Genomic DNA, 17,059 nt, shown 5'->3' with positions numbered 1-17,059 from the left:
TTGCTGGGTAGAGTAATCTTGGCTGTAGGTTGTTCCCTTTCATCACTTTAAATATGTCATGCCACTCCCTTCTGCCTTGTAGAGTTTCTGCTGAGAAATCAGCTGTTAACCTTATGGGAGTTCCCTTGTATGTTATTTGTCATTTTTCCCTTGCTGCTTTCAGTCATTTTTCTTTGTCTTTAATTTCTGCCACTTTGATTAGTATGGGTTTCGGCGTGTTTCTCCTTGGGTTTATCCTGTATGGGACTCTCTGTGCTTCCTGGACTTGGGTGGCTATTTCCTTTCCCATGTTAGGGAAGTTTTCGACTATAATCTCTTCAAATATTTTCTCGGGTCCTTTTTCTCTCTCTTCTCCTTCTGGGACCCCTATAGCGCGAATGTTGTTGCATTTAATGTTGTCCCAGAGGTCTCTTAGGCTGTCTTCATTTCTTTTCATTGTTTTTTCTTTATTCTGTTCCATGGCAGTGAATTCCACCATTCTTTCTTCCAGGTCACTTATCCGTTCTTCTGCCTTCGTTATTCTGCTATTGATTCTCTCTAGTGTATTTTTCATTTCAGTTATTGTATTGGTCATCTCTGTTTGTTTGTTCTTTAATTCTTCTAGGTCTTTGTTAAACATTTCTTGCATCTTCTCAATCTTTGCCTCCATTCTTTTTCCAAGGTCCCGGATCATCTTCACTATCATTTTTCTGAATTCTTTTTCTGGAAGGTTGCCTATCTCAACTTCATTTAGTTGTTTTTCTGGGGTTTTTTCTTGTTCCTTCATCTGGTACATAGCCCTCTGCCTTTTCATCTTGTCTATCTTTCTGTTAATGTGGTTTTCGTTCCACAGGCTGCAGGATTGTATTGTTTGTAGATTTTTTGATGATGGCCATTCTGACTGGAGTGAGGTGATAACCTCATTGTAGTTTCGATTTGCATTTCTCTAATGATTACTGATGTTGAGCATCCTTTCATGTATTTGTCGGCAATCTGTATATCTTCTTTGGAGAAATGTCTATTTAGGTCTTCTGCCCATTTTTGGATTGGGTTGTTTGTTTTTTTGATATTGAGCTGCATGAGCTGCTTCTAAATTTTGGAGATTAATCTTTTGTCAGTTTCTTCAATTGCAAATATTTTCTCCCATTCTGAGGGTTGTCTTTTCGTCTTGTTTAGGTTTTCCTTTGCTTTGCAAAAGGTTTTAAGTTTCACTAGGTCCCATTTGTTTACTTTTGTTTTTATTTCCATTTCTCTAGGAAGTGGGTCAAAAAGGATCTTGCTGTGATTTATGTCATAGAGTGTTCTGCCTATGTTTTCATCTAAGAGTTTTATAGTGTCTGGCCTTACATTTAGTTAGACCAGATAGACTTAATTGATATTTATAGGACATTCCATCCGAAAGCAGCAGAATACACTTTCTTCTCAAGTGCACACAGAACATTCTCCTGGATAGATCACATCTTGGGTCACAAATCAAACCTCAGTAAATTTAAGAAAATTGAAATCATATCATGCATCTTTTCCAACCCCAATGCTATGAGATTAGAAATCAATTACAGTGAAAAAAAACTGTAAAAAACACAAACACATGGAAGCTAAACAGTATGCTACTAAATAACCAATGGATCACTGAAGAAATCAAAGAGGAAATAAAAAATACGTAGAAACACATGACAATGAAAACACGATGACCCAAAACCTATGGGATGCAGCAAAAGCAGTTCTAAGAGGGAACTTTACAGCAATACAATCTTACCTCAAGAAACAAGAAAATGTCAAATAAATAACCTAACCTTACACCTAAAGGAACTAGAGAAAGAAGAACAAACAAAACCCAAAGTTAGTAGAAGGAAAGAAATCATAAAGATCAGAGCAGAAATAAATGAAAGAGACAAAGAAAACAATAAAAAAAAAAGATTCGTGAAACTAAAAGCTGGTTCTTTCATAAGATAAACAAAATTGATAAACCTTTAGCCATACTCATCAAGAAAAGAAGGGAGAGGACTCAAATCAATAAAATTAAAAATGAAAAAGAAGTTACAACTGACACCACAGAAATACAAAGGATCATAAGAGACTACTACAAGCAATTATATGCCAATAAAATGGACAACCTGGAAGAAATGGACAAATTCTTAGAAAGGTACAGCCTTCCAAGATTGAACCAGGAAGAAATAGAAAATATGAACAGACCAATCACAAGTAATGAAATTGAAACTGTGATTAAAAATCTTCCAACAAACAAAAGTCCAGGACCAGATGGCTTCACAGGTGAATTCTATCAAACATTTAGAGAAGAGCTAGCACCTATCCTTCTCAAACTCTTCCAAAAAATTGCAGAGAAAGGAACACTCCCAAGCTCATTCTACGAGACCACTATCACACTGATACCAAAACCAGACAAAGATATCACAAAAAAAGAAAATTACAGGCCAATATCACTGACAAACATAGACACAAAAATTCTCAACAAAATACTAGCAAACAGAATCCAGCAACACATCAAAAGGATCATACCCCATGATCAAGTGGGATTTATCCCAGGGATGCAAGGATTCTTCAATATATGCAAATCAATCAATGTGATACACCATATTAACAAATTGAAGAATAAAAACCATATGATCATCTCCATAGATGCAGAAAAAGCTTTTAACAAAATTCAACACCCATGTATGATAAAAAACTCTCCAGAAAGTGGGCATAGAGGGAACCTACCTCAACATAATAAAGGCCATATACAACAAACCCACAGCAAACATCATTCTCAATGGTGAAAAACTGAAAGCATTTCCTTTAAGATCAGGAACAAGACAAGGATGTCCACTCTCACCACTATTATTCAACATAGTTTTGGAAGTCATAGCCACGGCAATCAGAGAAGAAAAAGAAATAAAAGGAATCCAAATTGGAAATGAAGAAGTAAAACTGTCACTGTTTGCAGATGACATGATACTATACATAGAGAATCCTAAAAATGCCACCAGAAAACTACTAGAGCTAATCAATGAATTTGGGAAAGTTGCAGGGTACAAAATTAATGCACAGAAATCTCTTGCATTCCTATACACTAATGATGAAAAATCTGAAAGAGAAATTAAGGAAACACTCCCATTTACCATCACAACAAAAACAATAAAATACCTAGGAATAAACCTACTTAAGGAGACAAAAGACCTGTACTCAGAAAAGTATAAGACACTGACGAAAGAAATCAAAGATGACACAAACAGATGGAGAGATATACCATGTTCTTGGATTGGAAGAATCAATATTGTGAAAATGACTATACTACCCAAAGCAATCTACAGATTCAGTGCAATCCCTATCAAATTACCAGTGGCATTTTTCACAGAATTAGAACAAAAAAATTTTACAATTTGTATGGAAACAAAAAAGACCCCAAATAGCCAAAGCAATCTTGAGAAAGAAAAATGGAACTGGAGGAATCAGGCTCCCTGACTTCAGAGTATACTATGAAGCTACAGTAATCAAACCAGTATGGTACAGGCACAAAAACAGAAATATAGATCAATGGAACAGGATGGAAAGCCCAGAGATAAACCCATACACCTTTGGTCACCTAATCTATGACAAAGGAGGCAAGAATATACCATGGAGAAAAGGCAGTTTCTTCAATAAGTGGTGCTGGGAAAATAAGACAGCTACATGTAAAAGAATGAAATTAGAACACTCCCTACACCATACACAAAAATAAACTCAAAATGGATTAAAGGCCTAAATGTAAGGCCGGACACTATAATACTTTTAGAGGAGAACATAGGCAGAACACTCTTTGACATAAATCACAGCAAGATCTTTTTTGATCCACCTCCTAGAGTGATGAAAATAAAAAACAAAAAAAAATAAATGGCATCTAATTAAACTTAAAATCTTTTGCACAGCAAAGGAAAGCATAAACAAAACAAAAAGACAACCTTCAGAATGGGAGAAAATATTTGCAAATGAAGCAACCAACAAGGGATTAATCTCCAAAATATACAAACAACTTGTGCAGCTTAATATCAAAAAAACAAGTAACCCAATCAAAAAATGGGCGGAAGATCTAAATAGACATTTCTACAAAGAAGACATACAGGTGGCCAAAAAGCACATGAAAGGCTGCTCAACATCACTAATTATTAGAGGAATGCAAATCAAAACTACAATGAGGTATCACCTCACACCAGTCAGAATGACCATCATCAAAAAATCTATGAACAATAAATGCTGGAGAGGGTGTGGAGAAAAGAGAACCCTCCTACACTTTTGGTGGGAATGTAAATTGGTGCAGCCACTATGGAGAACAGTATGGATTTTCCTTAAAAAACTAAAAATAGAACTACCATATGACCCAGCAATCCCACACCTAGGCATATACCTGGAGAAAACCATAGTTCAAAAAGATACATGCAAGGACTTCCCTGGCGGTTGAGTGGTTAAGACTTTGCCTTCCAATGTAGGGGGTGTGGGTTTGATCCCTGGTCAGGGAACTAAGATCCCACATGCCTCGCAGCCAAAAAACCAAAACATAAAACAGAAGCAATATTGTAACAAATTCAATAAAGACTTTAACAATGGTCCACATCAAAAAAATCTTTAAAAAAAAAAAAAGATACATGCACGCAACTGTTCATTGCAGTACTGTTTACAATAGCGAGGACATGGAAGCAACCTAAATGTCCATCAACAGAGGAATGGATAAAGAAGATATGGTACATATATACAATGGAATATTATTCAGCCATAAAAAAAACAAAATAATGCAATTTGCAGCAACATGGATGGACCTAGAGATTGTCATACTGAGTGAAGTAAGTCAGACACAGAAAGACAAATATCATATGATATCCCTTATATGTGGAATCTTAAAAAAAGGGGGTAAAAGTCACAGATGTAGAAAACAAACTTATGGTTACCAGGGGATAAGGGGGAGGGGAGGATAAATTGGGAGATTGGGACTGACATATACACACGACTATATATAAAATAGATAATAAGGACCTACTGCATAGCACAGGGAACTCTACTCAATACTCTGTGATGGCCTATATGGGAAAAGAATCTTAAAAAAAAAAAAGGAGTGGGTATATATATATGTATAACTGATTCACTTTGCTGTACACCTGAAAGTAACACAACATTGTAAATCAACTATACTCCAATAAAAATTTTTTAAAAAAGAAATTCTCTGCTTAGAAATAATCATAGTAATAAATAACTCAGGCAATAAACATTAAGAAATGCTAATCTGAAGGTGTGACCAAGATGGTGAAGTAGGAAGACCCTGTGCTCACCTCCTCCCACAAGAATACCAAAATTACAACTATTTACAAAGCAACTATCTATGAGAATGACCTAAAGACTGGCAGAAACGATTTTCCACAACTAAAGATATGAAGAAGGAACCACAACGAGATGGGTGGGAGGAGTGGAGTCAGTATAGTCAAGACCCACACCCCAGGGTGACAACCCACAAACAAAAGGATAATAATGATTACAGAGGTTCTCCCCAAGGAGTGAGGGGCCTGAGCCCCACACTGGGCTCCTTCGCCTGGGGATCCTGCACCGGGATGATGAGCCCCCAGAATTTCTGGCTTTGAAGTCCAGCGGGGCTTGTGTGGGGGAAAGCTGGAGGGCTGTGGAAAACAGAGACTGTTCTTAAAGGGCTCACGAAAAATCTCACATGCTCTGAGACCCCGCACAGAGGCAGTAATTTGAAAAATATCAGCTTTTAAATTTATCTTCCACCACTCATTTTTGTTTTCTATTTAATTTTAAGCTTTTTTTAAAAAAATTTACTGCTTTCTAGATTCATCTAGTCTCTCTAGTTTCCTATGGCTCACTGAGGTACTGAAACTTGAATCCAGGGAAGACAGGAAGTGCTAAGTCTGAGGGGACACTAGAGAGCTGTATGGAGCTATCCTGCCATGGTCCCTCCTGCCCTCCTGTGTGACTGATAATGAGAAAGGATGTGGATGGGCCTCACTGGAGGAACGGCACCCAAGTGCCCTATCTTTCCACTCTGAGCTCAGATACGTCTCTGACAGAAGGGAAGTGGACAGGTAATACAAGTTCCCATGGAGCTTGTTTGTGAGGAAGACTCAACTTAGGTGGCATATATCCTAATCCTGATGTCATAAAGCAATTGTTAACTCATAGCTCTCCCCCTCATATTACTCATGTCAGACCTTGGGAAGTGGAGAAATAAAGGAACCATCTAGAGACAAGCCATGGGGGTTCGATTTTGTGTAAGAGACATGGCCATATCCACTAGGCAGGCTTGAGGGTGGGTGGGAATCACTCTGGACTTCACAGCTTTTGGGAAAAAAGAGGATGCTGAGGCAGGGGTATCTTTGTGCAGAGCCATAGAGAGAAACAGTACTCTTAGCTCATCCATTCATTTCCCGTTTAATTCTCATGACAGACAGACGGCAATTTAATTTTAATTGTGGTTGAGGATTCCGAAGAAGAAATTAGGTTGAAGCAGAAGCAGCAGCAGCAGAAAAAAGAGGTAGGTAAAATCTCCATATAATTAAGATATCCAGAACATTTATGTCAGTGTCATGAGGGTGTGGAATTGTGCCTCTTAGGGATCCAGAGTTTAAAGTAATCAGGAGTCAATTCAATACTGGCTTATTTTTCCTCCACTTCCTTCTCAGCATGAACTCTGGGTCTGGGTTTGACTGTGACACGAAGAGTGAATAGAGAGAAGGAAAGCCATCAAGAAATGCATGAGCTGGGAGATGAAGATGTGAGGACTCTGAATTAGAAAGTAGAATGTTCACAGTACGGGGAGGCTGGGAGTAGAATATGTGATGAGGGTGTTAAAAACTCACCGCCATATTGAAATACATTGTTGTGGCAGAAAGAAATCAGCCAATGGGACTAGAATTAGCAGAGAATACCAGGCAAAAGCATTATGAGGCCAAACCTCCCAAACCCAATAAGCACTGAAGAGGCAGAGTATACCTAAGTCCCTCACATTCCTAATGCACCCTCCTAGTTACTAATGGTTCTTCTCTTGATCCATGCACCTGTGAGGTAGTCAAGAGGAGGATGCTATGACCTGAGGGCAAGGTGATGTGTCCGTATTGGCAGAGGAGGACTCACCACCCAGGACTTCTGCCTCTTAGTCAGTGTCCTGCTAATCCCCTGGAGTCTCCAAAGAAGGGCTGACTGTTAAAAGAATCTAGGCCCTTTCCAGGAATATCCTAGAAGTTGGTGGCAGGAAGTTCCCTGAGTGGTCTCTCTTATCTCTGCCTAGAAAAATATAAAAGAAAGAATAAAAGCAGCCAAGAAGATTCAGGCCTGGTGGCGTGGCACCCTAGTACGCCAGACATTGTTACACGCAGCCCTCAGGGCCTGGATCATTCAGTGCTGGTGGAGAATGACAATGGACAGGCTGCGGCAGAAGAAGCGGAGGGCAGCCCTGATTTCCTACGCACACACAGAGAGGGCAGTGGTCAAGCTCCAGTCTTTGGTCCGTATGTGGCGCATCCACTGGCGATACTGCCAGGTGCTCAACGCCATTTACATCATCCAGTACCACTGGCAATGCCACAACTGCCAGACCTGTGCTCTTCTCCGGGGCCACTGTGTAGTCACAGCCACTCACCTGCAGTTCCACATTGAAATCATCAACCCCTAAGGGATGGCAAGAAGCGGCACTGTCTCCTGTCCTCAGTAAAGGTCTAACCTGATCTGGTATGTCTCATGGTCTCCCGCCAGCTAATGGAAATTTTAGGACTTAAGCCATGCTGCCTCCTCTTCTCCCTGGCAAAGAACTTTAGTGAGGTTTTCCCCTTGTGCCCATGAACCCTGTTCTGGACTGACAATTCCATATGCTACTTACTTAGTTGTCAAAACAGAAACCGAGGTCCTAATCTAATATAACAGAGCCAGAAGTCCAAGTTCCCATCCCCAGCCCCATTCCTTTCTTCTCGCCGGGAATCTGCGAGACAGGTGAGCTACATCTTCCTGAAGACTTTGGGTACCTCTGCACATGAGAACAGATAGTGAGGGTCTTCTCTTTCCGCCTGCAGTTGGGGATTGACTGGGATCTCAGATGCCTCAGACAAGGTATCTTTGGCAATCACCTAGTGAAAAGGCCAGCATGTGGCTGACTCTTCTGGTAGCAGTGCAGTGCAGCCCCAGGTAAAGGACAGGAGGCCGGCCTTAGTGACAGATGTGACTGGGCATGCTGACGAGCAGGTGATGACCCTGGGGACTGGTAGAAAACAGGAGTTCGTGGCACTTCAACTCCATCTTCACAATTCCCTTACCAGAACTCCTCTCCCTGAGGGCTGTGTAGCAAACAGGGCTCCCCCTGATATTACCCCCATCCCTACTCTTGTCTCCATTCTCACTCCCATGGTCATACTAAAGCAGTGCTATACTCGGTAGCAATTTCTGTGATGATGGAAATGTTCTGTATCAGTGCTGTCCAATGTGCTAGCCACTAGCCACACATGGTTGTGGAGCACTTGAAATGTCCCTGGTGCAACTAAAGAATTGAATTTTAAATTTTATTTAAATTAATTTATGTTTAAATAACCACATATGGCTAGTGGCTATTCCATTGAATAGTGTGGCTCTGGACCTTACCATTACCAATCAGTGTACTGTTGCCCAAATTGCTTTTTCTAGAGTTCCATTCTCTTTTTACTTTATTCTCTCCTTCCAGTTCACCTTTCAAATACCCCTAATAGGATGTTTCTTCAGATGTGATAAGGTCTTCCAATCTATTGACCCTACCAATTTTTTTTACAGCCATCACCCCTGACAAACCCTTGTATCTTTCTTTACCCAGTTCAGATTCTATACTTAATTATTGTAATCTCTCCCCTGAACAACTTGACTTCTCTTGGCCCTCTCTCTGCAATTGTGTGTGGGATGAACTTAATTATCTACCTGCTCTGTGCCTGCAGAAGAGTGGCATGGCTAGAGCAAAACAACCATGAGGCATGGTCTCGGTTCGTATTCATGACTGCAAATCTCCATTGGACAAATTTCCCAATAAATTTCTCTGGTGTGTTTGCATTTCTTTTTTCTGAATTGAATAATTCATACCACCTCCTCTCCAAATGCCCAATTCTACTTCTCCCCTTGAACTCCATAATGATGATATATGTCACCACACACTTAACAGAAGAAATGGAAGCAGACTGGACCTCCATCTTCCTACCACCTCATTCTCCATCCCAGCTCCGTCTGGACCACACTTGCTGCCTTCCCTCCAGTTGAAAAAAATGAAGGGTCTTTGATCCCGTCAAAGGTTAACTCCTCCATTATCCTGCTGCCATCTCAAGGTGTTTGATCCTGCATTCATAACCCCACTATCCAAATTATCAATGTCTACCTCTTCCATCTTTAAAAAATACGATCTTAATCCATTTCTTTTCCAGTTCTCTGTTTCTCCTCATAGCAAATCATGCCATCACTGTTTCCACTTCTGTTCTTACTATTTTCTCTTCAGCCCATTCCAATCAGGCTTCTACTCCTCTTACTTCACTGACACTGCACTCATCAACATCACCAACATTCCAACTGACCAAATCCAATGGTTATTTCTCCATTCTTATGCATTCTCTCTACATTAGGCTACAGAGTTAATTACTCCCTTCTTATTGAAATACGTAATTTTTTAAAGGCAAACAACAAAAATCATACTACTTAATCCATAATACTTTAATATATATCTTTAATAGATGAGACCTTTGTAAAAATATAACCTCAATATTATCATATCTATCAACAGCCACAATAATTCATAGAATATATATGTAACATCATATATCTTAATATCATAGAATATATATGTACCTAATAACTGAGCTTCAAGATACATAAAGTAGAATTCCCTTGTGCCCCTTTGTGGTCACCCACTACTCTCCACCAAACCCTAGCAACCACTGGTCTGTGATATGTACGTATTGTTTTCCCTTTTCCAGAATGTCATATAGAAGGAATAATAATTTGTAGCCTTTTGAGTCTGGCTTCTTTCATTTAGCATAATGTGTCTGAGACCTGTGATGTTGTGGGTACTCATTTGTTTTAATTGCTGAGTGGTATTCCATTGTATGGATGTTATCAGAAATTTTTACCAGTTGAAGGGTCTTGGAGTTGTTTCCAGTTTTGGGTGATTACAAATTAATCTGCTATGTATATTTGTATGTTTTTTTGTGTGAACCTAAGTTTTGCACTTTATTTGGTTAAAAACCTAGGAGTGAGAGCTTCCAATTATGGTACAAGATGGTGTCAACTAATTTTCCCTTCTCCTCCCCTCTAAATACAAACTAAATACTCTGAAAATAATTCAACAATCATAATAGGACTCTGAAATATGGAGAGATGGCGGATCATCTAGGAGTCTCAAGATTTTAAAAGGTACACCTAGATGAATTCTTGTTTTATCTGTCATACATCTCAGACTGGACACCAGATATGTCTGCAACCTAGAACCAACAACAGGCATAGGGAAAGCTAAACAAAACAAACAAAACGGGCTTCCCTGGTGGCGCAGTGGTTGAGAATCTGCCTGCCAATGCGGGGGACACGGGTTCGAGCCCTGGTCTGGGAAGATCCCACATGCCGCGGAGCAGCTGGGCCCGTGAGCCACAATTACTGAGCCTGCGCGTCTGGAGCCTGTGCTCCGCAACAAGAGAGGCCGCGATAGTGAGAGGCCGGCGCACCGCGATGAGGAGTGGCCCTCGCTCGCCGCAACTAGAGAAAGCCCTCGCACAGAAACAAAGACCCAACACAGCTAAAAATAAATAAATAAATTAAAAAACAAACAAACAAACAAACAAAACAAGAAAAGCATGCTCTCTCTGGTCAAAAGAAGGGGAAGCCCAGCAGAGACTAAGCAGGGAGACCCATGCCTAGTGGCAACAGCAGACTGAATTGCCTACGGTACCCTTATAAGCCAACCCATCCCATGCCCCACACGCACTGGCAGCAACAGGCATGATCTGCTCACAACAGCAGCAACAGTGGAACCCAGGCTTATCCACCCACTACGCACCCCACATCCGCTAGCAGTGGTGACCCAGTCTGTCCTCAGCAGCAGTAAAAGCAGAACCCATGTGGGCCAACCCACTTCATTTCTCATCTGCTAACAGAAGCAGGCTTGATCTACCCACAGCAGCAACAGCAGAACCTGAGCAGATCAACCCATCTCCTACCCCAAACTAAATGGTGGGAGAGAGGGGATCCTCCTGTACCTCAGCTCCAACAGGCCTAGTATCTCCTGGCCTTCAGTCAGTGGCAGAGGCAATCCAGACTAGCAGCCCCTGGCCATCCAGCCAGCCACAGAAGAAGATCCAGAACAGGAACTTCCTGGCCCTCCACCCAACAGCAAAATGCAGTCCAGGTATCCCTTCTCTCCTCCAGTGGCACCAGCAGAGACAGAGTGGGAAACCCACTGGCACCAGGTGGCCAGTGAACAGGCCAGAGTATTGCTCTGTACCTCAGAAGTCCAACATCCTAAACACTCCATCTAATGGCAAGAGGGAACCCAGGAAAATGGCTTCTACCTTGTAGGTGGCACCAGAAGGGATCCAGTGGAACCAAAAGAATAAAGCAGACCAGAATTGCATTGAAAGAGCCCAGAAAAGAAAATTCTCATTGGAAACAGGGCCCACAAAAGTAGGCCAGCATCTACATACTAAACCTAAATAGGATGCTGCCTTCTAGAATAGAAGATTTAAATAGCATCGAGAGCCTCCTAATATAATATCCAAAATGTCCAGCATACAACAGAAAATCACTCGTCATACCAAGAACCAATAAAAGTATGATGTTAGATGTGGATTCTCTTTATCAAGTTAAAGTTAGGTAGTTCCCTCTATTCCTAACTTGCTAAGAGTTTCCTTTTTATCATGAATGGGTGTTGGATTTTGTCAAATGGTTTTTCTGTTTCTGACTATATATAGTCATATGATTTTTCTTCTTTAGCCTGTTGATATGGTGGATTGATTAATTTTTGAATGTTTGAAGTAGCCTTGCTTACCTGGAATAAATTTCTACTTGGTGCTAGTGTATAATTTCTTTTGTACCTTGTTGGGTTTGATTTTTACCTCTAAGTTCCTGAGAGATACTAATCTACACTTTTTAAAAAATTCCCTTTGTCTGATTTTGATATCAAGGTAATACTGACCTCATAAAAATTGGGAGCATTCTCGCCTTTTCTATTTCCTAGAAGACATTATGTAAAATTGGTGTGAAAATTCTTCTTTAAATATTTTGTAAAAATTATTTAGTGAAGCCATCTGGGCCTGGAGATCTCTTTTTAGAGAGCTTTTAAATTACAAATTCAATTTCTTTAATGGCCAAGGGACTATTCAGGTACCTGTTTCATCTGATTGGGTTGGTATTGTGTAATTTTCAAACAGTTGATCAATTTGTTTTAAGTTGTTGAATTTATGAGAATAAAGTTGCTCATAGTGTGTTCCCTTATGCTTTTTTAAATATTTTTTTAATACAGCAGGTTTTTATTAGTTATCCATTTTATACATTTTAGTGTATATATGTCAATCCCAATCTCCCAATTCATCCCACCACCACCACCACCACCCCAATTTCCCCCCTTGGTTCCATACATTTGTTCTGTACATCTGTGTCTCTACTTCTGCCTTGCAAACCAGTTCATCTGTACCATTTTTCTAGATTCCACATATATGCGTTAATATACGATATTTGTTTTTCTCTTTCTGACTTACTTCACTCTGTATGACAGTCTCTATGTCCATCAGTGTCTCTACAAATGACCCAATTTTGTTCCTTTTTATGGCTGAGTAATATTCCATTGTACATATGTACCACATCTTCTTTATCCATTCGTCTGTCGATGGGCGTTTAGGTTGCTTCCATGGCCTGGCTATTGTAAATAGTGCTGCAATGAACATTGTGGTACATGACTCTTTTTTTTTTTTTTTTTAAGTCAGTGATCTTTTTTTTTTTTTAATTTATTTATTTATGGCTGTGTTGGGTCTTCGTTTCTGTGCGAGGGCTTTCTCTAGTTGCGGCAAGTGGGGGCCACTCTTCATCGCGGTGCACGGGCCTCTCATTATCGCGGCCTCTCTTGTTGCGGAGCACAGGCTCCAGATGCGGAGGCTCAGTAGTTGTGGCTCACGGGCGTAGTTGCTCCGCGGCATGTGGGATCTTCCCAGACCAGGGCTCGAACGCATGTGCCCTGCATTGGCAGGCAGATTCTCAACCACTGCGCCACCAGGGAAGCCCTGGTACATGACTCTTTTTGAATTATGGTTTTCTCTGGGTATATGCCCAGTAGTGGGATTACTGGGTCATATGGTAATTCTATTTTTAGTTTTTTAAGGAACCTCCATATTGTTCTCCATAGTGGCTGTATCAATTTACATTCCCACCAACAGTGCAAGAGGGTTCCCTTTTCTCCACACCCTCTCCAGCATTTGTTGTTTGTAGATTTTCTGATGATGGCCCTTCTGACTGGTGTGAGGTGATACCTCATTGTAGTTTTGATTTGCATTTCTTTGTTCCCTTATGCTTTTAATGGCTGCCAGATCTATAGTGGGGGGAATGGGAGAAAGTCTAGGCAAAAAGTTCTTAGACTTGACTGCAAACGTACAATCCATAAAAGGAAAATTGATACATTAGACTTGATCAAATTTAAAACTTTTGCTCTATGAAAGACCCTGTTAAGAGAATGAAAAGACAAGTTGCATGACAGGAGAAAATATTTGCAAACCACATATTTGATGGACTTGTATCTAGAATATATTTTTATCATTTTTCCAGTTTTATTGAGGTGTAATTACAAATAAAAATTGTATATATTTAAGTTGTACAACATGATGGTTTGATATATGTATACATTGTGAAATGATTACCACAATCAAGTTAACACATCCATTACCTCGCAGTTACCTTTTCTTTAAAACAAGAACCCTTAAAAACCACTCTCAGCAAATTTCAAGTATACAGTTCAATATTATTATTATATTCACCATGCTGTCCATTAGATCCCCAAACTTATCATATAACTGAAAGTTTTTACCATTTAATAAACAGCCCCCCATTTTCCCCACCTCCCAGCCCCTAGTAACCACTGTTCAACTCTGTTAGATTCCACTTTGTGAGATTGTACAGTATTTGTCTTTCTCTGTTGGGCTTATTTTACTTATGTCCTCCATAAGGTCCTCCAGGTTCATCTATGTTGTCACAAATGTAAGGATTTCTTTCTCTTTTTATGGCTGAAAAATATTTCATTTTATATGTGTATCCATTCTTCCTTTGATAGAAAGAGGGTATTTCCATAGCTTGGCTATTATGAATAATGCTACAGTAAACATGAGAATGCAGATATCTCTTTGATAAGTGATTTTATTTCCTTTGGATATATACCCAGAAGTAGGATTGCTAGATCATATGGTAGTTTTATTTTGAATGTGTTGAGGAACCTCCATACTGATTAACATAATGACTGTACCAACTTACATCCCACCAGCAGTGTATACAAGGATTCCCTTATCTCTACACCCTCACCAACACTTGTTATCATTTGTCTTTTTTTTTTTTAATTTTTTTTTTATTATTTATTTATTTATTTATGGCTGTGTTGGGTCTTCGTTTCTGTGCGAGGGCCTTCTCCAGTTGCGGCAAGTGGGGGCCACTCTTCATCACGGTGCGCGGGCCTCTTCACTATCACGGCCTCTCTTGTTGCGGAGCGCAGGCTCCAGACGCGCAGGCTCAGTAGTTGTGGTTCACGGGCCCAGTTGCTCTGCGGCATGTGGGATCTTCCCAGACCAGGGCTCGAACCCGTGTCCCCTGCATTGGCAGGCAGATTCTCAACCACTGCGCCACCAGGGAAGCCCCATTTGTCTTTTTGATAATAGCCATTCTAACAGGTGTGAGGTTATATCACATGTGGTTTTGACTTGCATTTCCATTATTAGTGGTGTTGAGTAATTTTTCATCTACCTGTTGGCCATTTGTATGTCTTCTTTGGAAAAATGTCTATTCAGGTCACTGGCCATTTTTTGATTAGGTTTGGTTTTGTTGTTGTTGTTATTGTTTGTTTTTGTTTTTCTTCATTATTGGATTATATGAATTCCTTGTATATTTTGGCAATTAATCCCTTATCAGACACACGTTTTACAAATATTTTCTCTTGTGCTGTAGGGTGTTTTTTTATATTGCTGATTGTTTCCTTTGCTGTGCAGAAGTTTTTAATTTGCTGTAGTCTCACTTGTTTATTTTTGCTTTTGTTGCCTGTGCTTTTGAGGTCATATCCAAAAAAATCATTGCCAAGACCAATGTCAAGCAGTTTTTCCCTTGTTTTCTTCTAGGAGTTTTGTGGTTTTAGGTCTTGCACTTAAGTCTTTGATCCACTTTAAGTTGATTTTTGCATGTGGTGTAAGGGAAGGGCCCAATTTCATTCTTTTGCATGTGGATATACAGTTTTCCCACCAGTTGTTGAAGAGACCATTCTTTACCAATTGTATATTCTCAGCTCCCTTGTCAAATATTAATTCACCCTACATATATGTATGTGTTTATTACTGGGCTCTCAATTCTGTCCAGTTGGTCTGTGTCTGTTTTTATGTCAGTTCCATACTGTTCTGATTATTATAGGTTTGTAATATATTTTGTAATCAGGAAGTGTGATTCCTCCAGCTTTGTTCTTTTTTTCTCAAGAATACTTTGGGTATTTAGGGTCTTTTACAGTTATATACAAATTTTAGGAATTTTTCCATTTCTGTGAAAAATGCCATTGGAATTATGATAGGGATTACACTGAATCTATAGATTGCTTTGGCTGGTAAGGATATTTTAACAATGTTAACTTTTCTGAACCCTGAACATGGGATATCTTTCCATTTATTTGTATCTTCTTCAATTTATTTAGTTTTCAATGTATATATCTTTCACCTCCTTGGTTAAATTTATTCCTAGGTATTTTATTGTTTTTGATGCTGTTGTAAATGAGACTTTTTAAAATTACTTTTTTCAGATAGGTTATTTTTATTATATAGAAATGCAACTGATTTTTGTATGTTGATTTTATATCCTGCAGCTTTACTGAATTTGTTTATTAGTTCAAACAGTTTATTGGTAGAGTCTTTAGGGTCTAATTGAAGGCATCATTCCAGAAACTTGGACAGTAAACTGTCATTAATTTTGGTTAATTTCAGCTTTTATGGTGCTGGCTATCCATCCCTGACACCCTAGCCCCCAGCGCTATTCCAGGAAGCTGTGAATGAGTTCTGGAGAAATTTGTATGAAGCTTGCAGAATCCAAGGTGAGCAATAAAGAATCTGTCCTTCAAATATTAGGGATCTGTGCTCATTTTGCTGATGACTGCTTGTGATCACAGAGGTGCAGAAACAGAGGCAAGGGCCATTGTTGCAATCCCCACCACAATTGTTGCAACACCCTCCCCTTCCAGCTGAAGTGGCTTACAGGGGATTTAAAGAGATGGAACCTCTCCTTCCTCCCCCACCCCTTTTCTCTTTTTCCCTTTTTGGGAGCCAGACACTTAAGGACTAGGACACTTAAAAGTAACCACATATACAGGGGAATTTAAAAAGTCACCATGTATGCCCAGGGAAAGGTGGAGGCCCAGAAAAGACCAGAGAAGACCTTAAGTTTACGCCTATACAGATCCCCAGCACAGAGACACCCTACAACGAACCAACAACAACAGCAAAAACAGCAAAATCAGGGAAAGAGTGAAAAATTGACCTCTAGAATAACCACATTATGAGATTCAAATGTCCAATCCTCAACAACAACAAAAAAATTACAAAGCATACAAAGAAAGAGGAAAATTATGGCCCATTCAAAGGAAAATAGTAAATCAATAGAAACTGTCCCTGAGAAAGACAAGATGGTGGACTTAATGTAAAAATACTCTAAAACAACTAAACCTTGAAGACCTTATGTTAAGTGAAATAAGGACAAATATTGTATGATTCCACTCATACAAGGCATTTAGAGTAATCGAATTCATAGAGACAGAAAATAGAATAGTGGTTGCCAGAGGCTGGGGAAGGGGAGAATGAAGAATTATTGTTCTATGTGTACAGAGTTTCAATTT

General features: G+C 39.7%; 1 protein-coding gene across 1 annotated transcript in view; it reads left to right on the top strand.

The window, feature by feature from the left end:
• LOC103005338 (IQ domain-containing protein F2-like) overlaps window positions 1–8,604 on the top strand; it is a 105,584-nt gene extending 96,980 nt beyond the window's left edge. The window contains exons 4-5 of the mRNA XM_057555716.1: window positions 6,407–6,493; window positions 7,247–8,604. Coding sequence (XP_057411699.1) covers window positions 6,407–6,493; window positions 7,247–7,630 — 471 coding nt within the window. The 3' untranslated portion in view covers window positions 7,631–8,604. The remainder of the gene's footprint in view (window positions 1–6,406; window positions 6,494–7,246) is intronic.
• The last annotated feature ends 8,455 nt before the right edge of the window (window positions 8,605–17,059 follow it).

Source organism: Balaenoptera acutorostrata, chromosome 10, assembly GCF_949987535.1.
Source record: "Balaenoptera acutorostrata chromosome 10, mBalAcu1.1, whole genome shotgun sequence".
Classification (NCBI taxonomy): Eukaryota; Metazoa; Chordata; class Mammalia; order Artiodactyla; family Balaenopteridae; genus Balaenoptera; species Balaenoptera acutorostrata.
This window is presented reverse-complemented; position numbering and strand designations above follow the sequence as displayed.